This window comes from Mya arenaria, chromosome 14, assembly GCF_026914265.1.
Source record: "Mya arenaria isolate MELC-2E11 chromosome 14, ASM2691426v1".
In the NCBI taxonomy this organism is placed as follows: domain Eukaryota; kingdom Metazoa; phylum Mollusca; class Bivalvia; order Myida; family Myidae; genus Mya; species Mya arenaria.
In genome coordinates this window covers 41,891,637-41,914,433 of record NC_069135.1, presented here as the reverse complement: position 1 = coordinate 41,914,433, position 22,797 = coordinate 41,891,637, and the positions used below count along the sequence as shown (strand labels likewise).

At 33.8% G+C, this 22,797-nt stretch overlaps 2 protein-coding genes across 2 annotated transcripts; one reads left to right on the top strand and one right to left on the bottom strand.

Moving 5' to 3' along the window:
• The first annotated feature begins 188 nt into the window (after positions 1-188).
• On the top strand, positions 189-9,516 carry LOC128218348 (testis-expressed protein 264-like). The gene is made up of 3 exons (XM_052925998.1): positions 189-458; positions 5,005-5,226; positions 5,628-9,516. Exons 1-3 carry the CDS (start codon positions 198-200, stop codon positions 6,303-6,305), a joined length of 1,161 nt encoding a protein of 386 aa, XP_052781958.1. The 5' UTR covers positions 189-197; the 3' UTR covers positions 6,306-9,516.
• Positions 9,517-12,265: 2,749 nt separating this feature from the next.
• Positions 12,266-20,728, bottom strand: LOC128218312 (protein SSUH2 homolog). Its single transcript, XM_052925962.1, has 12 exons — positions 20,656-20,728; positions 19,819-20,018; positions 19,311-19,524; positions 18,882-19,011; positions 18,463-18,523; positions 18,185-18,309; positions 17,702-17,764; positions 17,031-17,134; positions 16,403-16,495; positions 14,016-14,118; positions 13,568-13,672; positions 12,266-12,590 (listed from the first exon to the last, which is right to left on the bottom strand). The coding sequence occupies exons 1-12, from the start codon at positions 20,685-20,687 to the stop codon at positions 12,444-12,446; spliced, it is 1,377 nt and encodes a 458-aa protein (XP_052781922.1). The 5' UTR covers positions 20,688-20,728; the 3' UTR covers positions 12,266-12,443.
• Positions 20,729-22,797: the final 2,069 nt, after the last annotated feature.

Here is a 22,797-nt window from a genome sequence, read left to right as displayed (position 1 = left end):
TACCTGCTTATATTCATTTATGATGCTATACCATGCTTCGGAATTCTAAATTATATTAATAACACAAACTGCTCTCAATGTGTTCACTTGAGATAAACGAAAAAAATAATCATCTGACACGGTACCTGGTACGGTTACAGTACGGTATTTAATTGCGTCACTCGTTTTCTTTTCTGTTATTTCACTTTCGGTTCAACATGGAGGATTTAACGCTGATTATGATTGCAATTCTAATTTTATTTTTATTTTTCTGTCTAACTATCGTGTTTTTGTTACATATTTTGGGTATAACGAAGAAAATTGAAGTCGGTGCAGGTTCCCCGCCTATTGGCAAAGTTACAGTTGCTTACAAATTTGGAAAAGGACCCTACAAAAACAGTGGAGATTTGTTCACTGAAGTTTACAAATTTGCCCCACATTCCAAACCCATTGGAATCTACTATGACAATCCTAAAATGGTATGAACTCAATGTTTTTTTTTTATGATAAAAAGCGATATGCAAGGATGAAACAGCCGAAAAAGTGGGTCGTGCTAAAAGGCTGACCAAATGGCTGCCAATATAGTCTAAAATATTAGACGTTTTATACGGGATTCTTCCAATCCCTAACGTTTAAACGGGAATGTGCAAAAAACGGGGGTGTTTTAAAAATATTGAAATTGTTTTAAGTGAAGTATTTTATGGTTGAAATTGACCATAAAGAGTTATATTCATATTTTACCATGTAAGTGAAATGCTATTTTGCACTAAACAAGCATTTAATGCATTAAAACAAGTTGTTTACCTTTCCAATAAAACGAAAGTTGACTGACACAGAAAACAATTATGTGAAGGGGAACAACTCGATACACTCGTAATAACTCGGCCTCCTCTGACAAAGCTTCGAGATAGACCTCGTTATACAATCGTAATAACTCGGCCATGGCCGAAATGTTCAGAGCGATTTAAAACTGTGCCCTGAAGCCTTGCAGGTGCCCTTCATGTATATATCGTTATGTTTTGACAGAATGAAATGAAGAAAAGCCGTCAAACTCATAATTATAAGTTGGATATTTATTTTTTGTGTACGGAACTAATATAAAATAAAATTATCTGGTAATATTTCTTGTTTTTATGATATTTTATAGACGACATATGCTTTAACCCGGAATCCTGATCGGAACAACTACCCACTTTTGATACTAAACAATTTGTACGTGAAGGATTTGCCATATCAAAAATCTAAAAAAAATCTGTCAACGTACAATTATTTGGACTAGCTGCCAATATATATATAGAGGGAAAAGGCTGACCAGGCCAGAAAAGGCTGACCAGAAAAATGAGAATGGATTTTTTTTAAATATTTTATTATTTTTTTGTTATTTTATTTATTTCTGTGTACTATTTTTATTATCAAAATTGATATATTATTAATATATTATAAATTATAAGAGCGTTTAGTTGAAGATGGGTGACTTTTCGTAACGTTTTTGTAAGGAAAAGTATCCATTGATTGATTTATTTATTTATTGATTGATTTAATGGTTAAATAAATGGCATATAAGCCACAATCTATTGCATTGTCTTGTTTTTGGACTGTAGGTACAACAATATTTAGACAGTCTTTATTTTCCCCATAAATCTGCGATAGTTGAATTTTTAGCCCATCCGGAATAATTCTATCATCACGTTGTTCGTTTCCCATGCTGTCGATTAAATAAATTTTATTCTTATGCTCATATGTCATTAAGTTTCACAAATGTTCAACTGTATCCTTCTATTATATCATACATGTATTAACATTACTTTTTAAATATTTTCTTTCCGAATTAAACAACATCTACTATCTACTATCGTTGTTAGTTAGAGTTTGAAAAAGGCGGACCGTGATAGTCAGCGAATAACATAACAAATACTGGCTGACCGTGTTGGTCAGCGATAAAATATTACGCTATGTAAGTGTTCGAAAAAGGCTAACCAGGTTGGTCAGCGATAAGAAATACATGTTTCCAATTACATTATGTCATTAAGTTTCACAAATTATCAACTGCATCCTACTATTATATCATACATGCATTAACATTACCTTTTTAAATATTTTCTTTCCGAATTAAACAACATCTAAGATCATTGTTAGTTAGAGTTTCGAAAAAGGCAGACCGTGATAGTCAGCGAATAACATAACAAATACAGGCTGGCCGTGTTGGTCAGCGATAAGATATTACGCTATGTAAGTGCTCGAAAAAGGCTGACCAGGTTGGTCAGCGATAAGAAATACATGTTTCCAATTACATTATGTCAATAAGTTTCACAAATGATCAACGCATCCTTCTATTATATCATACATGTATTAACATTACCTTTTTAAATATTTTCTTTCCGATTAAAACAACATCTACTATCGTTTGAAAAAGGGGGACCGTGATAGTCAGCGAATAACATAACAAATACTGGCTGACCGTGTTGGTCAGCGATAAAATATTACGCTATGTAAGTGTTCGAAAAAGGCTAACCAGGTTGGTCAGCGATAAGAAATACATGTTTCCAATTACATTATGTCATTAAGTTTCACAAATGATCAACTGCATCCTACTATTATATCATACATGCATTAACATTACCTTTTTAAATATTTTCTTTCCGAATTAAACAACATCTAAGATCGTTGTTAGTTAGAGTTTCGAAAAAGGCAGACCGTGATAGTCAGCGAATAACATAACAAATACAGGCTGGCCGTGTTAGTCAGCGATAAGATATTACGCTATGTAAGTGCTCGAAAAAGGCTGACCAGGTTGGTCAGCGATAAGAAATACATGTTTCCAATTACATTATGTCAATAAGTTTCACAAATGATCAACTGCATCCTTCTATTATATCATACATGTATTAACATTACCTTTTTAAATATTTTCTTTCCGAATTAAACAACATCTACTATCGTTGTTAGTTAGAGTTTCGAAAAAGGCGGACCGTGATATTCAGCGAATAACATAACAAATACTGGCTGACCGTGTTGGTCAGCGATAAGATATTACGCTATGAAAGTGTTCGAAAAAGGCTAACCAGGTTGGTCAGCGATAAGAAATACATGTTTCCAATTACATTATGTCAATAAGTTTCACAAATAATCAACTGCATCCTACTATTATATCATACATGTATTAACATTGCCTTTTTAAATATTTTATTTCCGAATTAAACAACATCTACTATCTACTATCCTTGTTAGTTAAAGTTTCGAAAAAGGCGGACCGTGATAGTCAGCGAATAACATAACAAATACAGGCTGACCGTGTTAGTCAGCGAAAAGATAAGATTAAGTTTCACAAATGATCAACTGTATCCTTCTATTGTAACATACATGTATTAAATAACATCTATTAAAATTATATAGATTGCATAAGAGTGGGTCTTTTGAAACATTATCAAGTAATTTGAACATGATTTAAATAGTCTTTTAGCTTCATTTATGAAAAATGTATCGTTCACTAATTCAACATTAGTACCCAAATCAATACAATTTCATAACAAATATAGTACATCGATTTCACACCCGGGGCGCTAATTGCTCCTCGTGGCAGTTTTATTGTGACTTGGTGACAATTTCTCGCTTAATTGATCATAATGGAAAGGACTGTAGTAGATATAATTCGTTCATGATCAGTTTCGTTTTTTATTTGCATTCATGTATGACTTTCCCCCGAGTAAGAAAACACTGGGTACCGAGTTAAACCACCTAAGTATTTTGTCTGAGAATGTTCAATTATTAAAGCCATAATGAAATTGTTTAAAAATTAAAGTCAAAGGTTAAATTCACAAAAACTAAACTGTCTATAAATGAACACAAGTACTTGAATAAACTATTCACAAATCCACGTAATATTATAATCAAAATAACATAGATCCAAATCACACAATTTATTAAATATCTAGAGCAATATATGTTTTTCACTTTTCAGCGAAATCTAAAATAATATTAATATAATACAGGAACCATGAAATTTATACTAATATCAATTGCTCACGAACAACAGTTTGCATATCTTGTATTGGTTATTCACGAATAAAACAAGACTACACAACAGATTAAAGAGATTAATCTTCTAATTAAATTTGATCAATTAGGAATGGGCAAACTTCAAACACCTTTTATATGTTTGTTTGAAGTAGAACAATTTTTCACAAGTGTAAACATAACTTTTTCTAGCAAAGTCCATAATTATATTAATTATTTAAATATTGAATTGACTTAATTACGCCAATTACGATAAGTTATAACAAGGAACAACTTTAATAATATCGTGTGAACTTCTCACACATTCACCAAACCAGTGCAACTGCTACCATGAAAGTCACTTTACTTGAGGGGTTTATTTTGTTTATTTCAATTACTCATATTTACAGATCTATACAATGTTATGCAAAGCTGTACATATTTATATCAATTGTTATCTATAAATTGATAATGAAATAGAATGTATCGCATCGACTTGAATTATTCGATATCAATACAGTATACTGTAACATCACGATTTCTTAACTCATTTTTTTTTTTTTAAAAAACATATAAAAATACAATACTCTAAATGAATGTATACTTATTAAAACATAATAACGTTATTTTTTTATTAAAAACATCTTTTCAATTCTATTTTATTTTCCTGGTCAGCCTTTTCTGGCCTGGTCAGCCTTTTCCCTCTATATCTAAATGGGCAGTCATTTGGTCAGCCTTTTAGTATTGCCCCGAAAAAGTTTCACACATCTTGAATTAGATTCTGTCAAATTCATGATTTTATTTTTATCCATGACATAATATTGCATTGGCTATTGCACTTTAGATACAATTTTATTTCACATTAGATATACATCAATTACAATTCCAGCTTACTAAGCTATTTACCGAACTTAAACTATTGGTAACCTTTGGACTACCCAAGCCTGTAATGTTTTCCAAGAAAAAAATTAATTTACAAAATGTTTTTTTAACATAAACAATTTTCGACTAATCATTGATATCTTGCTTCAGATTCCTGCTGAAAAGTTGAGGTATTGTGTTGGTGCTATACTCAGTGAAGGAAATGTCAAAGTTGAACAAGAACTCTTGGACACTATGTTGGCAGAAGGATTTAAAGTTCTGAAGCTGCCGAAAGTTTCTCACTGTGTGAAAACATCATTCCCATACGTGAATATCATTTCCTGTTTGATTGCGGTTTGGCGAGTGTATCCAAAGTTGTCAGAGTATATAACAGTAAGCGTTTTGATGAGAGTTTATATTTCATACTCAATATCAATTCAAACAAAAATCGACTTAAAATTAATAAAAAACATGTTTTAAGTTCTTAAACACTCCTAGTATTTTCAACCTTTCGTTATTCACTTCAAATGAAAGGGTGCATCTATAATAAACATTTTTAATTCAAATGTTGTCAAGAATTTTATGTGTACAAGATAAATATATCTGTAAATATCAATATAAATGGTTTGTACCTGTTATAAAGAGGTTCTCCTCTGTATTATGGCCGGGTTTGTTGGCTGTCATGTGTAGGGCATATACTTTCCACTAACTGGAGTTATATTGAATTGATATAAAATGTCTTATTATAGTTTGAAAACAAACTTTTTAATTGTATTGATAAATTTTTCTTTCAGGACAATGCTCTATGTGCGTACCCATTCTTAGAAATCTACAGTGATACCGAGATCCAATTCATGGCTCCTCTTTCCCAACAAGAAGATTTCTTTGTTCCCGAGGCTAAAGAACACATTCCAGAAGAGTATGCTAATAATGCCAACGATGAAAGTCAAGATGATTCGCTTTTAGACTTGGAACGTGATGATGCATCCAGGTCTAGTCGGGAGACTAGTGCCAGCTCTTATACTCGAAGCTATGTAAGCAGCCGATTTGAGACTGAAAACTTTTCGGATGAGGAAGAGTCTGATAATGAAAATGATGCTGATGCAAATGTTCAGGATAGTGAAATATCATCTTCTGTTGATCCAAGACCATTTAAAGCTTGTACGAATCTTTTGGATGAGGCTGAAAACCAAGACAAGAAACCTGATGATGTTCATGACCATGAAGAAGTCATATTAATGACAGATGATCTGAAAGAGAATTCCACAAGCTGCGCAGATGATAGCTCCAATCTGCATGATTCCGGTGTATGCTCTGGCCGCACTTCGGCAAGTCCAAATGAGTCCGAAAACATGACTGACATCCCCAATACCAGTGAAGTTGATGGGAATGATTCTTCGTCATCCTTTGAAGAAATCAAAATGGAACAAGTTGAGAAGGAAGCGTCTGAGTCGCAAGCTCTGAAAGCTTGATCATACCGGTGTGACCTATTCAAGGAGCTTATTGTGGTTATGGCATTTAGTCAGTTTCTTCTGTTTTTCTTAGATTTATGTATATATGGTTCTGTTTGATTATGGTTTGAAATGTGCTCATGTCATGTTGAACAAATATCAGTCTGAAGTTTTGTATGCTTATTATTTGACAATCATTTTGAAGACACCGAAACGTTTCATTCTCATGATAGAATAAAACGAAAATAGAATGAAATGAAACATCAAATACATTAAGCGATTAAGGAAAAATGGCCTGTAGTTGTGTCAGCAATGGCGAGATGAAATCACATAGTATTTATTCAATATTTCATATTTGCTTACTGTATATACATTATGTGACATTGTTGCTGAAAAATATTTTTGTGGAGGAAACCTGACATTAAGTTTTCTGATTAGGTAAATGTGCCTCATTGACAGGCAGTTTTGTAATTTTTACATACATGTACTTCAGAATAATATCCAAGAAGGCAATTTATGTTCTACATATGTCTCTTCATGTATGTTGCTTGTATTGATCACAGAATGTTTGGCCGAAAGATAAAGTTGCTGCTGACTCTATCACATATTTACCTCATTAGCATTCTATATACATGTAATGTAAACTGATGTACATAATATTCATGTACATAGATATTTGTTTCCTGTGCATGTTATATTAAGCTCATCTTTTTTTCGAAGAAAAATGTTAAGGCATTGTCATAGCAATGTTGTCACAGTCTGCGCTGTCATTGTGCAAAAAACTTGCCAGTAAGTCAAAAACAGTTCTAATATATATTCAAATGTATCTCGGAAGACGTGTTGCTTGAAGCAATAAGCACATGTTTAGGAAGGCCAATAAACCCAACTTAAATAAAGGTCAAGTAATGCCCCTTTTACCAATTAATTAAAAGGCGAGCGTTGGTGTTTTCTGAATCGTTCTCTTGTTTTTGTAAATACGGTATATGTTGATATTGATTGTTTTGGTATAACAAACATACTATGTAGGCAATAACTGCACTTGTAATTAAACAGATTGTTATAAAGCTATGTTTAAAATAAAAAAAAACTGAATCAAAATAGTTAGTAATAAAACAAAACCGGCTGACTTATATCATAATCAAATATCATTACACACTTGTATTAATTATCAACATGAACCTGCTTCATTCAAAATTCTAGTTTTAAAAAGAAATTTTCTCTAGTGTCATATTTTACGTTTTTTTGCCATGTATTTGTAAGACTTGAAGTTAAGCCAAGGAGGTTCAAGTTGAAAACACTATTTAAGAAACATTAAAAATAATTTGTTGCCCTTTGTGATGCTCCTAACGATTTAAAAAAAAATGAAGCTACAACTATGATTGTTAAATGAAACATGCACTGATTGGAGTAAGTGTATATTGCTTGATTTATGAAGTTAAAGGCACCCCTAAACATTTCTTGCTACCAGTAAACATTTATACTTGTATGTGGAATGTACATGTATGTATTAGGATGAAGTGGCTTGCTCTTGACTTTCCCAAGCTATTTTGTATAACCATGGATGACAGTATCTTATCTTTTATATCAAATATATAATAAGACAGTCTCCAAGACCATTTTCACCTAAGTACAAATAAACCTGAAATTTTCAAGTAATAAAGCAAAATAAAACCCCACAAATAAAATAAAACCGTACAAACCTGCGTTTGCCTTAACATAGACTTGGACGCACAAACATATTAGTGAAAACAGATTTCAAAAATCTTGATATGATAATATTAAGAAATATATATTTTTATCACCTTGTGTTTATTTTTTTTACTATCTTTGATGATACTGCCACCTTTGAAAGGTGAGTTATTGTCATAACCTTGGAGATGTTAATGGCGGCATCATACAATGTCTGACATTGGCCATGACTTAAAAACATATCAAAATATTTAAAAAAACATGCCATATTACCAGAGACAATACCCACATGTATAATAAGGCTGATAACTCTGGCTTTGGTTAAAGTAGAGTAATGCCCCTTTTTTCAAATACTTGTACTTAATAGACAAGTGTTGGTGGTTGCCCTGCGGTGTTGTTGTTGTTGTTAATTTACATGTTGTTTTTTCCTACATGTAATTATAAAAAGAGTTTATTATTTTGTGTAACAAAATTAACATTGTTCCACACTGAATACAGTATTTGATAACAGAATTGCAAACAAATGTGATACTAAAATTTGAAACAGATATAATGATTAATTATATACATTTTAATTTGATGATGTTAAGCCTTTTCTATGCTTTAAATATTTGCCTCAAGTATTTCAGAAAATATGCATTCCAACTGTGTTAGAATACATTCAATAACTTTACAATACAGATGAGTCAGGGTCACATTTATTAAATGTGTTTTTGTTTTTTGTTTTTGTACATTCAGTATATATCAATTTGATGCAGGCATTTATGTTTTGTTTTTTTTCCATTCTAATCACTTGTTGTGAATTCAACATTTTGTTATTTAGATTCTGGTATTTGATTTTCAAAGGATCTTGGTTGAAGTATAGGCAATTATGCATGTTTTTGAACAAAGGAATTTAAAACCTGAGTGATAGTATTGATATTTTTATTGACACCGAGATGTACATTTCTATTCTTATAGCTGCCCTTTAATTCACATTTCTCTTTTATTATCTCCCCTTCATTTCAGTATAGATATTTTATTGGCACAGGGATGTTCATTTCTCTAATTAAAACTCCCCTTCAATTCAGTATAGATATTTAATTGACACTAAGTTACATATCTTCGTTTAAGCCTACTGTTTTTGTCATTTTTTTATTATTTTTCAACCAATTCCTGCCCAGCGCAGAACTTACATACTACTGGAAGAAATTGACTAAAACTTGGAACATACATAAATGGCAAAGCGTAGTTGAGCAACTTATAAGAATTATAACTCTGGGGCAACGTTATCTCCACTTGTTTATTTTATATGATGTAAAAAAAAATTCAAGGCCTCAAAAGATATTCAATGGAATTAATTAAACATTAATTAATATTTGTTTGGACTTTTTTTATTAAAGGTACTGCTCAGAACCTTTAAAACTGGCACTCCAAGTTTGTGTATATTTAAAGCTAAATGAAATATAATGTGTGTTTGTAATCATAATTGTTTATCGGTTGCTTATTGGTTTGATTCATATACATTGTTACCTGTGTCTTCAGTTCAATAAAGTTCATAAAGCATTGACAAATCTCTTTTAAATCAAAATATGGTTTATCTACTCTTAAATGGGCATTTTCGACTTTAGCCAATTCATTTTCTTTTAATTTTGCAGACAAAGCAAAATTTATCAAGCTTTTAAAGGCTTTAAACCAGTGGGTTTTTTTTTTTGGAATAATTTTACTGCCTGTGCCTTGTAAATTGGGAAAAAAGTTGACTTTGGGAAAAATACAAAATCAGGCCAAAACAGCTAATGTTAAATATAAATGTTTTAACTTTTTTATGCATACATTAAGCTGTGAAAGACTACATCTTATCAAGATTTTGTTTATATTTCAAGAAATTCCTTGCTTTTTTATTCATAAACGTTATCTGCATTAATCAAATTGGGAAAAATTTATAAATTTTTGGGAAAAATGAACAGTTTTTCGCAAGGGGAAACAGCCTTTAGAAGGCAGTAAACTGCACCAAAAAAAATCACTGTAAACAAGTTTTTAAACAGGTTTTCACATAGTGAAACCTGATTATTAGAAAAACGAACGTCATTGTTCGGGCGGCCGGGCAGCGTCAAACTCATCTATGAAACTAAATAAGGGTTGACATATCTTGGACCAAACTTGGTATATAGAAAGAGTGTATGGATACCTTTCATGGGATTGCGTTTGGGGTCCCTAGAGTAAAGGTCAGGGTCACTTACTAAAAATAGAAAAACGGTTGAAACTGAATAACTTTAGTTAGGATTGAGTTATCTTGACACAACTTGATATAAAGGAAGAGTTTATGGATACCTGTCATGGGAGTGCATTTTGGGTCCCCAAGGTCAAGTTCACTGTTACTAAAAATAGAAAAACAGTTGAAACTGATTAACTTTAGTTAGGGTTGACATATCTTGACCCAACTTGGTGTAAAGGAAGAGTTTATGGAGACCTTTCATGGGATTGCGTTTGGGGTCCCTAGAGTCAAGGTCAAGGTCACTGTTATTAAAAATAGAAGAATGATTGAAACTGAATAACTTTAGTCAGAGTCCACATAACTTGACTAAACTTGGTCTTTAGGAAGAGTTTATGGACACCTTTCATGGGATTGCGTTTGGAGTCCCTAGGGTCAAGGTCACTGTTACTAAAAAATAGAAAAACAGACACAGGCTGAAGTTTTTCTGTCAATCATTGAAAACCTGCTTTCGTCGCATTGCGGCGTTTCTTGGTAACATCTTAAAAACAAGCTTTATCAGGCCCGAAAACAAGCTTTATTTGCACTTTGTCCTTTGTCTTCAGCAAATTTGTCAATTTATACTAGATCCACTCAAAATTTACTAGCCCTGTCTTGTGTGTCAGATGGGTTTGCGAAATCCGATATAAGAAAACAATAATAATGTCGTGTTGAATAAGGCCTCATTGAAGCTTCTAATTCATCCAATTACATACTAGCAAAAATGCCGACAAAAAAAACTGGATCTTTAAAAGAATAACAATAAACATTAATTTGTTTATATTTACACCTCAACTTCCGCTCCTTAAATGGCAATTGCGAATATTTTCCGATGAACGCAACATATTCGGATATGTTCTTATCGCGAATTATCGCATAACAAAAGCATGTAAATTGAGAAATTATCTTGTAAGTGTTTGTATTTTGACGGCAGACCTGTAACCTTAAATCAACATCATAAAAAGTTTTAATTTTATGATTTGTTAAATGTTTTGATGTCATTAGTGTTTCCTTCGTACTCCACACACTCTAACCAGCCCAACTGCGTTCACAACCCGATAATGACATAATTCCCGCAATTCATTCCTTAAATAACTTTCGTTTTTATAGTGACCATTTTAAGATTGTGTTTTTATTTCATATGCAACCGTCTAAGAGTAACTGTAATGGAAATGTCCTCGACTGCAAACCCAAGAGGACCTGGGTTCCAATCCTTTTTTCCAGCCAACATTATTATTTTTATTAACTATTTTCTTATTTTTTATTAAACGAAGTTCATGTCTAAACTTGATGTTTTTCGAAAAAAATACATTTCATTATATATGAAAACAGCCTGTGGGCCGTAAAAGGGTCATTTATATTTGATAACATATTTCCTGACGAAAAAAAATGCTATCCTCTACGCACGATTCAGTAACTAACGGATAGAGTTTACATTGGTAGTAGCTTTAGCCTTTATAATTCAACTACATCAATGAAAATGTAGGACTCTGTATAGTTATGATTGTGATTCACAGAAATACTTCCACAGACGTCTACAGTTTTATCCAATAAATAAAGCAATTCATGGCATCAAATTAAGAGGCAACTGTCGTCGATTTGACTTTATCGGGATTGTGTTTGCTTTTTATTACGTACTTGATAAATCGCTGCCACCATCCAAGATAATACTTGGAACAATAAAGAAAACTACAAACGTTTCTTACACTTTATTTTCACACACGCACGCACACACACACGCACACTGTTTAATTTTAGAGAATCTTAGAATTTTAGATATTTCAGTGACCAAAGTCTTAAGTTCCTATAGAAAGATAAAGACAAAAGATCCCGAGCTACTGCGCCTGCTCCTTTATATATACCAGTTGCATAACACACAAAGTCAGCTTATCAAAAAGTTTTGGTCTGTCAAGAGTTTCTTGGGGTATCTTACATACTAGTCGGGGCCCCTTGCATATAACAGGACCAAGCTAAGCCTACTATTTTTGTTTTGGTATAATTTCTATAATAATCTTATTTTGAAGAGTTCTGAGATTTTGTAAGGAAACTATCGGCAAGATAATAACGAAAAACAATTTTTATTTTATAAAATCAAGTTTTAAGTAAATAATATGACTAAATGAAATGAGACACTTATGCTTAAATTTCTTCAGGAAATTGTCGCATGAGTCTATATGTTCCCATGCAATCTTAATTTATCCCAACCCCCTTCACTCCCTTCTTCTTCACTGTGGCGTGGTTCACAGCACGGTACATCCACAACAGCACTGCTGGGGGTAGTTCGGAGCGTAGACTTTCTTCTCAAATCCGTACACGAAGTAGTCTGAGTCTGTGTCCTTCCATTTGTACATCGCCTGGGTCACCGGTACGATACGCACTTTATGGCGCTGAAATTTCAAAGTTTTCTTCTATTTTTTGTTTTATGATAGAAACTGTGAATATTACTCACATAATCCTTACTTTTAAGGCAATTCATATTCCAGACAACGTACCATTTAAGATAACATTAAAACATATGAAACACCAGAGACAAGCACTGTAGATACGACAAAAATATATTCTTAAAGGCACACCGATCAAGGCCAAACAAACATGAAACAAGGGACACAACTTGACAAGACAATTTGAACAATCACTGGTATCAGAATATTAGTCCATCTCCCCTTGATGGCATTACTTATCGTTCAAAACCACCGTCGCTTTTGATGAATAACAGTTTTTTTTGCATACCGGACGTGTGTTTCTGGTCATTTGACCAGTGCCAGAAAAACCGTCTTACACCCCCAATGTAAGATGAGTCACGCGCAACAAAGCGCCACTTCTGATTTCTTTTATTGTATGGTAAATTATGCCATTTCAATAAAGCGCAATCAAATATATAAGTATGCAAGACTTTTGATTAAAATTGACAATAAATAATAGTAAAAACGCGATTTTTAGAGGAACTACATGTATTTGACTTTAAGAGTGATATAAAATTACTACGCTTTATGACGTCAGTAAACAACGTCGCCCGCCCTTTTTGGTGAAATGTACAAAAGTGCGTTTTCTACGTTAATTTTTCCACAAATTGATAATTTTAGATATGCAAGAAAAATATAAATCATGTGTTTCCGGCCCGAATCGAAAATTCCGACCCTCGGGCACGCTGTGTGGCCGGTAACTCGGCAAGCCTCGTTACCGCCTTACGCGCGTGCCCTCGGGTCGGATTTTTCTATCCGTACCGGTAACACATGATATATACTTATATAGTCTTTCACATGTTCACGAAACTTCGGAATGTGTGCCCCCATGTAATCTAGGAACAACAACAAATTAAACTCTTTGGCATTAAGATGAGCTTTATTAGTTTAGCATTCATTACCTGCATCAATATCTTCTCTGACGGGAAGGCGGTGGTGTGTTGGCTCACCAGCCTGTTTGAAGCATTGTTGATCTCTGCATCCGGGAAGTGGTTAATAGCCCAAACCTTACAAGTTATAAACCGTAGATTTAAAACTATTTTGAAACACTACATGTTATTTAATGTTGGCATAATGGTGTAACTTGAAGCGACTATTTCATACATATACTATTCAAAGATATTTCCTTCTAAACAACAGCGTCCCTTTCATGATTCTGAGAGAGAGAACGTTTAGAAGGTACTAACTACATTATAAGGTATGACAACGGTTGACTCCGTAGGTAGATGCAAAACTGTCAATGTTCCTTGCAAACGCCATAACCAGCATTCTGCGCGTGAAAAACGAAGTCTTTAGGTTGAATTACATAACATTTGATTAAAATAATACTGAAGTGAAATGGTTTCCTACCCTCTGTTGAGTCTCCGTGAAGACCACCCTTCCTGCAACGTTACGAATCAGATGGTCCGGAAGTGCCGTCCGCTCAACGATGTGGTCCGTCAGGTGGTTAGTCCTGGGGAAAATGTGAGGAAAAATATGTATGTGGGAAGACATTTAATGTTTTCAATAAAAAATGACAACATAGTGTTATCACAGTTATCAATTACAGCGTTTATTTAAGATACAAAAATCATTTCTAAAACATGTACTGCAATGTGACACGGAGACTATAATCTATCTGAGACTTCGGTAAACAATGACATTGTGCTACTTTATTGATCCTTCATTGTACACAAGTACCTCCAACGTATACTAGACATTTCTGGTAGCGTAGCAAGATTGTCATGTCTTCGTTGACAATGGCACACTCCAAATAAAAAGGTTTAGACAATTTGAAGCCTTATTCCTAAGCATCAGGCCGCAATTTTTCGAAACTTCTTAAGTCCCTTATAATAGGATTAAGCTAAGAACACTATTTTTGTTTTTCAATAATTTGCGTAATATTTAATTCATTAAGAGTTGTTATCCTCTAGATAGGAACTATCTTTTTGATAATCACAATAAACCATTTTTTATTTATCAAAAGTCAATTTAAGTAGGTATTTTGGCTTATTGAAATAAGCTATTTAAGCCTGTTAAGCTAAAGAAGTTTCGAGAAAATGGGGCCGGGAATTTAATTGGGCATATTTTGTTCCAAAATCTTAAGTACTGTTTGTTGAGAGTTTTTATTCTTGCTTTATACATACGGTATACAAATGTAAATTGACTAATGATTACCAGAAGAATTGGACCTTCGAGAGACTTGACGATACATATTGCATTTTATGTACGCGTTCTCTCCTGTAACTATCTTTAAATCCATTTATATTTATACAGTCATGGCTTTTTGCAATGATACATATTTTAGCATCTAATTTATAAAAGTTGAACAAAATAACCTGTTTATTATGTATTTCTAGCAAATAATTTTGGATATTTTGTCTTTCGTTTTGACATAAGTCACATTTATGATGAAATAAAAACTCTTTTTTTATTTTATTCACCGAAGGCTGCTTTCAATTTCGCTCAACATCATGTTCTCACTAAGAACTATTTAACTATACATGTTAAAGTATGGCAAGATTTATACATTTGAAAAAGTAATCAGAATATAAGGTGGGTAACACGATGGATATTGCTGCAACAGGAGGGAATTTAAGTAACAGGATGGAACCCAATACATATTTGTCTCATTAAACTTGACTTTGATATGTTTTAACATACTTTTACCTAGCTTGATTGACCTGTACTTTTAAATTTCAGTAATACTCAGGAGTTGGAATGTTATTAAAGAAAAAATTGGTTGGCAAGAGGAAGGAAGTTGAAATAACAGAAGAAATGGCCAGTAGCAGGATGGAAGCATAAATTGTAAACAGGTACAATGGTATATGCTAACTTTATTCCAGGGACTCAAAAATAAATAAACTATTATGCATTTGAATATTTTTCTATCGAGATAATAAAGATGGCAATTTTTAAAACTCAAAATTCATATCTTGAAATCAATATTTAGGTAAATCTTTATCACAGCCATTCCTTCCTGTTACCAAATATTTCCTTCCTGTTTAAAGTCATATCTTGAAATCAATATTTAGGTAAATCTTTCCCGTCTGACACACAACATGTCCTTCCGGTTTTGATACCAAAGTAAAAGTAGGGACGGAAAAAACTTAGTAAATTAACACAACGGAAACTAACAAAGCATGTAGAATACACCATAACCTCCAAAATAAGAATATATTTTTTAAAGCCTGCTTCATTTAAAACCCGGGAACAGGGAGGAGAATTTAGGTGTACCCATCCTATTAAATGTCTGCAATTCTCTTGTGGATATGGAGAACACTAAGTCTTGTTGTATCTCAATGGGATATCTATTATTATTCCTTCTGTAACTCAAGATCAGTATGGAAATTCAATTTCGGACAAACTCTTATCATGGTGTTAAATTCTATAATATATTTCATCATTTTAAGGGGTCTACAACAGTTCTTTCCACAAACATGATAGGAACTTTTTTCATTTAACTTTTGATTTCTTGCATTTAAATAAGCTACACATATCATGTAAAATACTGCTTTTTTCATACTGCTTTGATGTACATTTTATAATTTGGTTTGATAATCAATATGATCAAAATGTAAATTAAGAAGAAAATTTGGTTATACAATGTAACGTGAATATTTGATGTATCTTGATTGTCACCGGAAAATTATTTGCTTTTTCGAGAGAAAAAATACTCCTTCTTTAGGCTGTATGTTCAATGTATAACCTAAAAGACATAATAAATGACCACTCCTATCCCTTGCATGATCACATACCACGTGATAGTTAGCTTGATGTAGCATTTCAGGCTACAGTGTCCCTGGCAACACGTACATTTTACCATTCCGAATCCGTGACACGTGCAGCAACTGTAAAATGTAACATATGTAGCACATGAAATAAATAAAACTATACACATATGGATGCTTTATGCTTCCGTATGGCTCCTTGATTCCTTACTAAATAATGCATTTATAGCAAATATTAATTACTGATAACAAGATTTTAACCGTGTATCTAAAAGCAGAAAGCGCAAAAATATTAAATGATTGGTGATTGCTAAAAGATTTACTGTGGTCTACCAAAGTCTCATAAGGTAAAAGTACTATTTTTTATACTCATTTCTTTCAAGTTAAACTCGGTATCCTTCATAAGAACCATTGCTTTCGACATTTATTCATCGTTTTTATTATTAAAACATTATTAATTGTGGTAAATCTTGTTTGGGACAAAGAGTGCATCTTTAAATCTATTATTTCATCACCCATTTTCAAAACAAAAGAGAAAAAAATATACACAATACTAGACTATCAGATTAATGGAAATGTACGTGTCAAATTTAAGAACAAATACTATACTTGTATGTATCAAGAACAACTGGCAGAGACACGTTGAAGGGAATACCTTTGTGAGCCGTCGCCATGGCACCAATGACAAGATTCGTGCTCATGTTCGCCGTTCCTGAACACCGTTTTGTGGCCAAACCCGTCGCAGCTCGTGCATTGAATCTAATGTAAAATGGATTCACATTTTTTTAAATTAGAAGTACCAACATCAGACCACATTTTCATTGCTCTTTGAAATTGAGAGGCGGCAAAACGGTGAATACATTTTTGAACGAGAAATGCACCAGAAAGAGCTCTTAAACGGGAGGAGGTCCAGTATATTTACTATTTACTTGACCAAACCAGTGATATATCCAAAATATAACCACTGGTTAGGGCTAAGTCATGTTTATACAAATGGTTGCTGGTCTCTATGATTTTAGATATACTAAGTATTTTCGAAGTAACTCGCCCGTATTCTGAAATAACCACACGCAGCAATATCAGTCAGGGATGTCTTTCAAGTGTTGCTAATTATGTACAGTATATACTATGAAAATAATTAATAATGCCTATCCATATCACATAGAGAACATACAGAACGGCATAACATCACTCTTCTGTCGTTTTCTGACCCCGTATCAAAATTGTACCATGTGTTGAGAGCACAAAAAAGTGTCTTAAGATATTTTACTAATGAATCCATAACAAATGGAAGCTACTAGTAGATCTGGAATGGAAACAACCTACCCTGCCTCGACCAAAACACTTTTGACATTGAACCCTACCCATCGCCATGCAGGTATGGCACGGCTAAAAGAGAAAAAAATGACTTTTTTACGTTCTTCTACATGTATTTTGAATGAAGTCACGGCTGTCTTGCGCTCCGGTCTCAAGGAAAGAACGTCTATCAAACATCTAAATGAGAGCCTGAGCACAGTCGTCTTCATAGTTCGATCATAAAACTCAGGTACGGTCGATCCTACATATATGTACTACGTGACATCACAGGGCATTCACTCTTTTGTTTATAAGTTAATTTTTACCGAATGATTTATAATTCAATGCAAAAAATAAAGGAAATCGAATAATTCATATGATACGGACATTTAACATACTAGGTGTAGACTTATTAGCGGTAGGGCATGATGATGATGATGATGATGATGATGATGATGATGATGATGATTTTAAGTTGACCAAAAACGTCCCTGAATTATATAAACACTTTACCTTGATGACGGCAGAGTGGGGCACCTCTATATGCGACTGTTGCTTCTTGAACATGGAAGGAGGGGCAACTAGGATGTCCCAGGGACCCGGGGCATGGCCGTTCTGGGGGCCGTCGATTTGCTGATCTGAAAATGAGAGCGTAAAACCTAGATAAAACTACATCATCATCATCATCATCATCATCATCAAGGATTTCTGTTTCTAATTTTGTCCAAAAAAACACTTTTCTTTAAACAAAATAAATACTGTCTCAAAATCAATGAACTAAATAAACTTACTTGTATATGGGTCATAAGCCCATGCTGTCGATCGAGCCTCACCGAATGTTTCAAGGGTGTACTAAAAACATAATATTGACTTTAAATGACCGCTCGGGAATAACAAGTGTTTAAATCGTAAAACAGTTTGTGTGAATGTGAACAAACTGCTTGATCGCATAATTCTTACAGACGTAATCACGGACGGCCGCGTGGACGGTCAAGGGCAAATCTTTATGTCCCCACCACATAAGTGGGGGCATAAAAATGCCAGCATATGAGAGGCTTCATAATAAAAGGATGATTTTAATTAAAAAATTTTTTGCCATTTCCTCAAAACATTTACAGGATTTTTTTAAACCAAGACAGGAATTATAAAAAAGTAAAAATCTTTAATAAGATTACAACAAAACAACGTCAACAACAACAACATAACCTACATGAAAAGCGCTTGAATGTTTAAGATCAGTGAAGCGTAAACTCTGGGCGGCACCGCTACCATAGCAACAATGTTCTGACACGTGCTGAAGAAGGGCGTTCCTAGCCTCGATTTCATCTATCTGTGGCAGGCTAGATTGGGAAAGAAAAACAGTAAGAAGAATTTTAATATTCAAAAATAGTTATTTTTTCATTTGTTCATTGATAAAAAACGCATTAGACTGCATCTAGCTAGCTCAATATCATTGCCTGATTTCCTTTAAAGATTAAGCAAACTATTAAAAAATTACTATTATTTTTACTGAAAAATAACTTTTACAACAAACACAAGGTAAAGTACAAGACTTTGTACAAGCGTGGTAAAGAAGATTTTTACAACTCTTTTTCATCAACAAATCCGACCATATAATTAGAACAGTTTCTCCAGTTACCCCTGAATTTCAGCCCGCTGGGTCGGCTGACGTGTAGCGGCCTCGTATGATGGCGGCGGGACCCTAGAACCATCGAAGCCCATGTTTGAATATCCAGGTACTTCATACATCTTCTCGATGGGTTGCGTACATAGAGTGGCAGCCGCGGCATCTCGGTTGTCCCCAACTTCTTGGTCGTGCATTTCTCCTTTCCACTGTTGCACTGCGGTGCCACCTTGATCGGAATTAAATGCATGTGACATGTTTAAGACAATATAGGGTGGATATAGAATATTAAGTGGAACGCTATGTACGATGGTTTGCAATGCAGATTCTCATGTATATGTGGGGATCGAGACTGGGGACATTGGTAACTTTCTGAATACCACAGACAATACCGTGGACTGGATCAAGAATATGACATAAGCAGAGATTAGACGAAAGATAACTGACCATGTATACGCCTGTATTGCACGTAGACAAAAAAGAGAATTTTGAAAATGTTAAAGGGCACTAAACTATGTCTTACTTTGTGGTTGGGGCTGCCCGGCACCTCCCTGGGGTGGATAGCCACCTTGAGGGGGCCCTCCATCGGGTAAATCGCTTTGTTGAGAAGGCCCTCCTGAGTATGCCCCTACGAGCGTCTCCCGAGGGTACTGGGTCTGTGGTGTACCCCCCGGGTACCGCTGGATAGGAGAATTCACTACAAAGCCTTCACTTATCACGGCTCTGAAAATGCATTCTTAAGACACTGGTGGTTTTCTTGTATGTCTCCCAGCAGTTTTAACGGGAAAAGTAACATATTTCTAACATAGAAGGCATACTAACCGCCGCTGTAATATCAAATTGTATGCATGCGAATATGTATATGTATAAAAATGGTTTTGAATAGTGTTCAATTTGCATTCACATTGATATGGACATTTAATATCCTTAAACTATTTTTTTACGCCTTACCTCTTCAAGCTAGAAGACATTGAATATGAAATTTAAAATAAATCAGAAAAAAATGAGCATTTCTATATAAACAGAGCTTACAAAAACATTTTGATGAAATGTAATTTTAAATTCCTCATACTTTATTATTGTATATCTAAACGTATTTATAAGTACATTGTGACAACTTAAGTTAGACAAATTATATTCGAAAAAATGTGACCTGCAAATATGAATAACAACAAATACTATATACAACGGGATAATCATGGTCGAAAACAGTAAAAAGGAATCAAATTCTTTTAAAATAACTCTAAGCGTTTGCTTTTAAAAACCAACGAACGAGGAAGTGAATGCACTCCTTAAAACTTATGTTCATTAACCTATAATATATATAAAGCGTAAAGTAATTTCTAAATCGTTAACTTACTTCGATCCTAACAAAGGCTTCTTCTCGTCCATTTATTCAATTTTTCTAACTTCTATATAATAGTTATCCATTCACGCTTATAAATACTTTTACCGCAAGATACAAATGAATAGGTTGAGACTTCCGTGTAGTTGATAAATTATTCTGTATCTTTATAGAACACTATTTTCTTCCGGTAAAAATCCGTATCAATATTTCATATAATGTTCATAAAATTGGCATGAATGAATGAAATATAAAACGTACACGTGTGCATAGATGTTCAAGATGTTAAGCCGAATTAGATGAGTGCGAAGCCACAAACATTTGATTGGTTTCTTTAATAGGGATGTACATTGCGTATAATAACGAAATCATTATATAGAGGATAATTTTTGTTTCAGTGCAAGATTGTTATTTCTCCCACCAAACAAGTAGATCCAAAAATTTGGCAATCCTGAAATTTTTTATCTGGCCCACGGGCAAAGACAAAACTAGTTCCCGTATGGGACTCCTTTTTTATTGTCTTCACAAAATATCCTCCTTGTTGAAGACCGTCGTCTGTAGCATCATGGAAACCTAGCCTAGTGGCAATATTTAAAATCCAAATTAATTATTTCTCGCTTCAAATGGGTCCATTAAAAAGTTGTCAGGCTGCATTGAAGAAATAATGTCACATATCTATACGCAAGTTATTTTTATTACGCACAAAATAGTTCCAGCGAAAACATACATTTTAACTTTATTTTGTTTAATTTGGGGTGGGAGAAAAAGCATCTACCATAACCGCTCGTATAAGATAAGTTCATCCCAACCCTAGCGTAGGGTGTTCTGCAGAAACTCGGTAAACCTTGTTTCCGCAAAACACCCTACGCGAGGGTTGGGATGAACCTATCTTACACTCTCGGCCATGAAAGATACTTATAGCCTTACATTCTCGGTCTTGGAAGATACTTCTAATAGTCAACGATTGAGCACCAAAAGCTATATTTACTTTTGGTATTCACTGACTTCTTTCTATTATATGCCTTAAAAGGATATTAAATAACAATTTATTCTTGTATTTGAAAAAGAGCCGAGTTTTTTGCGACCGTTACGTCATTTAGGAAATGACGTTGTTGACATTGCGTTCCTCGATAAAATGGGGCGTATGGCATTAAACAAAATGATTTAACTAGTATATACGTTTTATCATCTTTTTGAAGTCTTAATAAAAATCAAACGTTCGCTTAGCCGCGCATAGCTTGGCTTGAACGCTTAATTTCTATAAATACCTTTCAGACTTTTAAAGGTTTCAAGTCATGCTGATTCAATGCACATATTATTTCACACTGTGAAATACCTCAGTAAAAGTGTCACCTTATTCTTTCTTGGAATGTTTGTCAAAGCTTCGTTATAACACACTGTTTATTACTCTTTATATTATCCAAAACACGTTGGGGTTATCAGAGATCTTCGTTCATTCTGTGCTAGATTTACTCTTAACGGGTAGGTCTTCCTCGGCATTGGCGAGTTTTTTTTGCATATATTAAGAAATAATAAGAAATAAGTAAATAAATAACGAGTGAAATTCAAAGCTTCTTATTACCCAAATACCTTTTATGTCACAATTTGATATTTTCACTGCAAAAACAGACACCATCTACTCTAAAAGTGTAAACACTAAATGGCCCTGAGCCAGTAAACAAATACACAGGAAATTGACACCTGCTGTGACACGAGGATATTATAATGCCAAACATTCTAAAAACTTGCCTTTGAGGCAATGCTCTTCCATACGCCTATAACTGATTCTTACATACATACATGTTCAAAGGTCCTAGAAAACATTCAAGACGTAATCTACGAAAACAAGACAATCTCTAAGATGTAGGTCCCCATTGAAGCACTCGCCGAGGCGCTGTAAACAATCTGTTGCGTTCGTAAGACCAAAACTCATTATATTAAATTTGTATTGGCCAAGATTCCCAACAATAAAAGCAGTGTTATGTTTGTTCGATTCTTCAATCTTAACTTGTCAGAAAGCGAGTCGATACAGAAGCACAGTCTGCCATCTTGTTCCTAACCAACACAACATTTGAAGAGGACTGACTTTCAGAGCCTTATAGGATCACAGGCAGTCTTGCATTTAATAGGTTGTATAACCTAAAAATATACATTATG

Coding starts and splice junctions, on each gene's coding strand:
- LOC128218348 (XM_052925998.1), top strand. CDS start 198: ATGGAGGATTTAACGCTGATTATGATTGCAATTCTAATTTTATTTTTA. Junction 459..5,004: donor ACTATGACAATCCTAAAATG/GTATGAACTCAA, acceptor ATCTTGCTTCAG/ATTCCTGCTGAAAAGTTGAG. Junction 5,227..5,627: donor AGTTGTCAGAGTATATAACA/GTAAGCGTTTTG, acceptor TTTTTCTTTCAG/GACAATGCTCTATGTGCGTA.
- LOC128218312 (XM_052925962.1), bottom strand. CDS start 20,687: ATGGACGAGAAGAAGCCTTTGTTAGGATCGAA. Junction 19,525..19,818: donor CGGGCAGCCCCAACCACAAA/GTAAGACATAGT, acceptor ATTCCGATCAAG/GTGGCACCGCAGTGCAACAG. Junction 19,012..19,310: donor CAGCGGGCTGAAATTCAGGG/GTAACTGGAGAA, acceptor TTCCCAATCTAG/CCTGCCACAGATAGATGAAA.